This window comes from Babylonia areolata, chromosome 24 (assembly GCF_041734735.1).
Source record: "Babylonia areolata isolate BAREFJ2019XMU chromosome 24, ASM4173473v1, whole genome shotgun sequence".
NCBI lineage: Eukaryota > Metazoa > Mollusca > Gastropoda > Neogastropoda > Buccinidae > Babylonia > Babylonia areolata.
This window is the reverse complement of record NC_134899.1, coordinates 50786460-50793959: the sequence shown is the minus strand read 5'-3', so window position 1 is coordinate 50793959 and position 7500 is coordinate 50786460. Positions and strand designations below refer to the sequence as shown.

General features: G+C 46.7%; 1 protein-coding gene across 1 annotated transcript in view; it reads right to left on the bottom strand.

Moving 5' to 3' along the window:
- Nucleotides 1–7500, bottom strand: part of LOC143298918 (uncharacterized) — a 32982-nt gene that overhangs the window by 19922 nt on the left and 5560 nt on the right. Inside the window, exons 4-7 of the mRNA XM_076611949.1 lie at nt 6540–6830; nt 5211–5685; nt 3645–3822; nt 1694–1901 (exon numbers count right to left, since the gene is read on the bottom strand). Coding sequence (XP_076468064.1) covers nt 1694–1901; nt 3645–3822; nt 5211–5685; nt 6540–6830 — 1152 coding nt within the window. The remainder of the gene's footprint in view (nt 1–1693; nt 1902–3644; nt 3823–5210; nt 5686–6539; nt 6831–7500) is intronic.

Below are 7500 nucleotides of genomic sequence, written 5' to 3'. Positions count from 1 at the left end.
ACGTAGCAGCAGTAGAAGCAATAGCAGCAGCCTTACATTTAGAGCGCTGCCTTTGATTTGTTCAGAAACAAATCCGGGTAATAACAATCACCCGCATACAATATAGTAATTGTTGCAACAGCTCAAGAAGCAGTACCACTACCGTAGTAGTAATTGCAGTGGCAGTAGCCGCAGCAATAGTAGTTGTAGTAGCAGAAATAGCAGCAGTAAGCAGCAAACAGGCTTATATGACAGAAGGCTTTTCTTGATGCTTTTTTTCTGTAATCTGGAGTAAAACATCCATCAGGACCAGTGATCAGTTCGTGGCTCTATTTCGGCATGGCGTTATGACCCTGGTAGTCTCCATTGTACTGTATGGTTGCGAGGCATGGACACTGACGGCCGAAACTGAAAGGAAGATCCAGGCCTTCGAGAACAAATGCCTGAGGAAGCTCCTTCAAATTTCCTGGATCGAGCACAGGACCAATGAATATGTACGGAGCAGAATTGAGAACCTTGCTGGACCTCAGGAACCTCTCCTTTCAACTGTGAAGAGACGCAAGCTGATATGCTTTGGGCACAACACTCGACACACCAGTCTGTCCAAAACAATCATGCAAGGCACCATCGAGGGCGGGAGAAGAAGAGGAAGACAGCGGAAGAACTGGCATGAGAACATCAAACAATGGACCGGACTCCACACACGTGAGCTGCTGCCGGTTGCGCCTGCGGTTCTCAGGCTTCCCCCAGCGACTACTTTGTAGTTATGGACCTGAGTGAGTGAGTGAGTAAGTTATGACCTTTGGAAAGGCGCGAGAGGAGGAATGTTGAGTAATGGCCTAGCGGTAACGCGTCCGCCTAGGAAGCGAGAGAATCTGAACGCGCTGGTTCGAATCACGGCTCAGCCGCCAATATTTTCTCCTCCTCCACTAGACCTTGAGTGGTGGTCTGGACGCTAGTCATTCGGATGAGACGATAAACCGAGGTCCCGTGTGCAGCATTCACTTAGCGCACGTAAAAGAACCCACGGCAACAGAAGGGTTGTCCCTGGCAAAATTATGCAGAGAATTCCACTTCGATAGGAAAAACAAATAAAACTGCACGCAGGAAAAAATACAAAAAAATGGGTGGCGCTGTAGTATAGTGACGCGCTCTCCCTGGGGAGAGCAGCCCGAATTTCACACAGAGAAATCCGTTGTGATAGAAAGAAATACAAAATACAAAATTTTGTTTATTGTCCCGTCACTCATATCGGTGATTGAAGGCATTTTGTTAAAGTATTTATGTATACATTTGAGTATTATCGGTTAGAAGGGGTGGGAGATGTGAACGAATGGTGAGTTGGGGGAAACTGGGCAAATGAGGTTGAAATGAGGGTGAAATCCGAAAAATAAAAATCTGAATACTATTACAGGAATTACTAAAAGGACTTCATAAAAGAGAAGTCGTTAAACTGACAAGCGAAACAACTGATAATGAATGCAAAAAGTCAAAAACATCAACGTTCTCAGTCACTTGTGAAGACACACTTTCGTGTACATAAAACTTCATCAAGCTACAGTCAAAAAATTATATGCCTAATCCACCCAGGGGTATTTTTTTCAGTGGGTGCCAGACTTTGGTGAGGGAATGTTAAAACGACGACGGAAAAATCATCATTTTGGTATCTTTCGCACTGCCGTGTCCCCCCATAAGCAACCAGAACAGCAAGTACCTTACACAAGAGTTGATGATGATCACGCCCAGTGTAGCGCTGCCAAAGTAGCCCTCGAAAGGGACATCCTTGGCGTTGACCTTCTGCAGGGCGAACATGACGCTCTGGACGAAGTCGGCACCCGCAGAGGCGCGGATGTTGCCACACTTGAGAGGCTGGTTGTCCAGCTTGTCGTACACTGGGGCCACCGCCACGATGTAGAAGTCTCCTGGAGATGGGTGGATGGATGGATGGATGGATGGGTGGGTGGGTGGGTGAATGGATGGATGGATGGATGGGTGGGTGGATGGACAGATGGCTGGATGGATAGATGGGTGCATGGATGGGTGGATGGATGGATGGATGGATGGGTGGGTGCGTGGGTGAATGGATGGATGGATGGATTGGTGGGTGGATGGATAGATGGCTGGATGGATGGATGGGTGCATGGATGGGTGGATGAATGGATAGATGGGTGTATGGATGGATGGATGGAGCGAGGGATGGGTGGATGGATGGATGGATGGATGTATAGATGGATGGACGGGTGAATGGGTAATGTTGTGTCGAAAGTCATTGAATATAGAGGGGATAGTGTTGTGTCGAACGTCTCCTGGAGATACATGTGTGTAGATGGATGGATGGATGGGTAATTTTGTGCCGAAAGTCATTGTCGTTAGATTTATCTTCCTTGGTGTTCGGGGAATATAGAGGGGATAATGTTGGGTCGAAAGTTATTGTCGTTAGAATTATCTTCCTTGGTGTTCGGGATTATATAGAGGAATGGAATTCATCTGTGCCTGGTCAGCTAAGTATTTCATTTGAAAATCATATTGAAATATATTCTTCGTTTCACACGAGATGCGTTTATCTTCTTATTTGTCCGAGCAATAACGCAACAGATGGATGGATGAATGGACGGACAGACGGACAGACGGATGGATGGATGGATGGTTTATTCATTCATAGAACTTTGCCCGTAAAGAAAAGAATTTGTTAGAAAACATACATTTGAATAAAAATTCGGTTTGAAAAGACCAAAAACAAAAAACAAAAACAAAAAACAAAAAGAAAGAAAGAAAAAAAGTCACCACTCTCAACACTACGTACATTGGTAAGTCTCCTGGATAATAGGTTCTTGTTGCTTATAGTCCAGACAACCATACAGGGAGTGATGGCCTTGTGGTAACCCGTCCGCCTAGGAAGCGAGAGAATCTGAGCGCGCTGGTTCGAATTACGGCTCAGCCGCCGATATTTTCTCTCCCTCCACTAGACCTTGAGTGGTGGTCTGGACGCTAGTTATTCGGATGAGACGATAAGCCGAGGTCCCGTGTGCAGCATGCACTTAGTGCACGTAAAAGGACTCACGGCAACAAAAGGGCTGTTCCTGGTAAAATTCTGTAGAAAAATCCACTTCGATAGGAAAAACAAATAAAACTGCACACAGGAAAAAAAAAACTTTTAAAAAGGTGGCGCTGTAGTATAGCGACACGCTGTCCCTGGGGAGAGCAGTCCGAATTTCACACAGAGATGTTGAGATAAAAAAGAAATACAAATACAAATACAAAATATCAGGACTGTCTCCTGGATAAGGAATGTGCATTAAATGATAGCGAATTTGAATCAAGCCATGTGTGTGTGTGTGCGCGCGCGCGCTGGCGCCCGCGTGCGCCGCGGTGCATATATATATATATATATGTGTGTGTGTGTCTCTGTGTCTGTGTGTATGTGTGTGTTGGTGTGTGTGTGTGTGTGTGTGTGTGTGTGTGTGTGTGTGTGTGTGTGTGTGTTTGAGTGTGTGGACATGTGTGCACGCGCGCACAGTACATATGTAGCCTGTGTGTGTGCGTGTGTGTGTGTGTGTGTGCGTGTGCGCGCGCGCGTGCGGTGCCTGTGTGTGTGTGTGTGTACGCGTGCGCGCGCGCGTGCGCGTATGGTGCGTATGCGTATGTGCTTCTGAAGGATCCCTGACCTGGCACGAAGACGACCTCCTCAGGCAGGTCTGGAGGGAGGCAGTCCAAACAGTCATGGTCCCCCGAGCACTGCGCCTTGGGAAAGTTGGGCCACAGCAGTGCATTGCCGCTCTCTGTATAGCCTCTCAGTGTCTCGGTGTCCAGGTCGAGTTCGCCGCTTGCCTCGTATGTGCCCACCTGTCGACACAGCGGCGGCATCAGGACTGTCATCATCATCATCGTCTCCTCCTCCTCCTCCTCCTCCTCCTCCTCTTGCTTCTTCTTCTTCTTCTTCTTCTTCTTCTTCTTCTTCTCCTTCTTCTTTGTTCGTGGGCTGCAACTCCCACATTCACTCGTGTGTACCCACGCAGCCATACGCCGTTATCGGGGTGGGGGGGGGGGGGGGGGTGGGGGGGTGTATGCGGGGTATGTTCTTGTTTCCATAACCCACCGAACGCGGACATGGATTACAGGATCTTTAACGTGCGTTATTTGATCTTCCGCGTGCGTATACACACGAAGATGGTGCAGGAACTAGCAGGTCTGCACATATGTTGACCTGGGAGATCGGAAAAATCTCCACTCTTACCCACCAGGCGCCGTTACCGAGATTCGAACCCGGGACCTCCACTCGGCTATTGCGCCCATCATCGTCATTCAATTTGCTTGCTGTCTGTTTTGGAGAGGTGGTCTAGCGGTAACGCGTCCGCCTAGGAAGCCGAGAGAATCTGAGCGTGCTGGTTCGAATCCTACACTTCACAGTGTGTTCTCCTTCCCTTCCACAAGACCTGGAGTGGTGGTCTAGACGCTTATAGTCATTCGGATGAAACGGTAAATTAAGGTCCTGTGTGTAGCTGGCAGTTAGCGCAAGTAGAAGAGGAACAAACGGGGACAAAGTGGTTAGTTAGTCTTGTTTAAATTTTGTAGAACAAAAATCCACATGAGTCGGGGGGAAAAAAAACAGCTACACTTGTTGGCAAGTGCAGCGATCGTAGCGACGTGCTGTTCCTCCGGACAGCAACCTGAATTTCACACGGGAGAGAAATCTGTCGTGCTAAGCAGTAATACAATCTAATACAAATAAAGATATAGGTATACACGTGGAGTGATGGCCTGGAGAAAACGCGTCCGCCTAGGAAGCGAGAGAACCTGAGCGCACTGGTTCGAATCCCGGTGTTGTCAGTATTTTCTCCCCCCCCCCCCCCCACTCGACCTTGAGTGGTAGTCTGGACGCTAGTCATTCGGATGAGACGATAAAACCGAGGTCCCGTATGCAGCATGCACTTTGCGCACGTAAAAGGACCCACGACAACAAAAGGGTTGTCCCTGGCAAAATTATGTAGAAAAATCCGCTTCGATAGGAAAACAAAAAAAAACTGCAGGCAGGAAAAAATAAAGAGACAGACAAACAGAAAGAGACAGAGAGAGAGAGACAGAGACAGAGACAGAGAGACAGAGAGACAGGGAGACATAGACTGACAGAAAGAGACAGAGAAACAGAGACAGAGACTGGAAAACAACGATTTTCATCACAGTATAATTTTTGTTGTTGTTGTTGTTGTTGTTGTTGTTGAAATCAGTATTACCTTCTGAAAACAGAAATCATCGCCACAGTCCCTGTAGTTGAACACGTTGTACAAAGACTGGTTATCTCCCGCCCCTGAAGTGACCTCCCCTCGCTCGTCAAACCCGACGCTCGTCTGGTTCCCAAAAATAGAAGTCACACTCGAAAACTCCCTCTCCAGATTGATCGTGCTGTGCTCCACCAACTCTTGAATCCGTCCTCGGTTATTTCGAATCTGCTGTTTCAACTCTGAACAAACACCGTTGAAGTTTGGACCGCAAACGTCGGTGTGGAGTTGTTTCAAGATGGCAGCAAACACGGCTGTGGCTTTCACTTGGTAGTACTCGAACAGCCACTGGGTGTCGTCCTCTATCAAGGGCAGAAGATGCCGGTAACTGGTCCAGCAGCTGACGTCATTGATGTCTGAGCACTTGGTCCTGACAGCGTAGAAATCTGCCAGCCAGGCGTTAGGCATCACCATTTCTGAAAATACAGTCCTGGAAAAAAAAAAAAAAAAAACCCCAAAAAATCGTGGGAGTAGAATGTGAGTTTTCTTGGAAAAAAAAAAAGAGGAAAAAATGTATATCTTCGTGAATGGAAATAAAGTGTACTTGAGAGTCCTTTACCTGAAAAAAAAAAGAAGAAACAGGAAAGACCTACGAGGATGACACACTCTCTCTCTCTCTCTCTCTCTCTCTCTCTCTGCAAGTACAGGTGGGTACAGGCGCGCGTGCGCATAAGCGAGAGAGAGAGACAGACAGACAGACAGACAGACAGACAGATCGACAGCTCGAGACAGGGTGGTTTCCACACTTTTGAAAAGGAATTATAATCATTACGTTAAAAAACATTAACTTCTCTCTCTCTTTTCCTTTGTACCCTCGAAGCCATATTGAGAAAGACGCACACAAGCGTTCTCGACCGCACACAAAAACACAATTATCCACTCATTAAAAGAAATAATAACAACACCAACATCAACATAAACCCACACAATTTTGTTCAACTTTATCCACCCTGTTCATTAAACAACCATAACTGCCCCTGGTGAATTTAAAACCTCTAACTGTGAAGACATCTGGCACTTAATTAAAACGTTCATTTTATCATCATGACTTTTTATCAAATTTTCTCGACGTCCTGTTTATCTATAGTATAAATGTGGTATAATGTAATATGTAAAAAAACAAACAAAAAAACAAACAAACCAACAACAGCAAACACAAAACCTGTTTAACCCATTTACAATCACTCCGGCCATAGTTGAACACTAGGAAGCGTTTCTCTGTGAAATATGTGAATGCCAGAGGGTTAAACCAGCCGGGGGATAGGGGTGGGGGCTACCACTAACCTGTTCGTCCACATACTGTTCCAAAAGGCCCGAAACTCTGGCAAAGGGAGGTAAGGTGGTGCGGCCACCAGCGCCCCCCTGGCGACGCTAGAGCCTTGGACAACGTAGGACTGTAGTCCCAGCGCCTCGGAGAAGATGAAGCGGACGAAGGTGGCCCTCTGGTCCATCTGGGCCAGGAGCTCCTTGGCCGTGTTCGCGGAGCCGATGAAGACGACGCCAGTGATGAGGCTGCTGTCCCCGTTGCGGAGCCTGTCGATGATGTTGGCCACGTCCGAGATGAACTTCTGTGACCTGCACGTGAGGATCAGGTTCAGGGTTAGTGAAGGGTTAAAGGCTGAAGGTCCCACTGCCTGTAAGGTTAGAAGTCTCATGGTCCTTAAAGGTTAGAGGTGCCATAGCCTTTATGATTTTTTTTTTTTTTTTTTTTCATCGGGGCAGTGAAGTCATACCGTTTAATGGTTAACCCATTCACCCCTGGGAATTTACTGTCCCGGTAGGTTTCTTCTATGCCAGATTGATACGGGTGGTGCGGGGGAATGCAGAAAATATAAATATATACTGCTTTCCCTTTCCCAATTGTTGATACATCCATAAATACTTATAGATATCAGTTCCCTTTCCTTACAATTTACGAGAATATAGGAAAGTGAAAATCGTTTTCATGAGACGAATTTTGACACCAGGGCAATGCTAATGCTCCGGGCTGAACGAGTTAAAGGTCTCATGGCTTGTATGGTTAGTGGTCCCACAGTCTTTGTATTATTGTATTGTTTTTGTTGTTTTGTTTTTTTTACAACAGATTTCTCTGTGTGAAATTCGGGCTGCTCTCCCCAGCGAGTGTGCGTCGCTACACTACAGCGCCACCCATTTTTGTTGTTCTTGTTCGTTGTTGTATTTTTGTCCTGCCTGCAGTTTTCTTTCTGTTGTTTTCCTTTCGAAGTGGAATTTTCTACAAAATTTT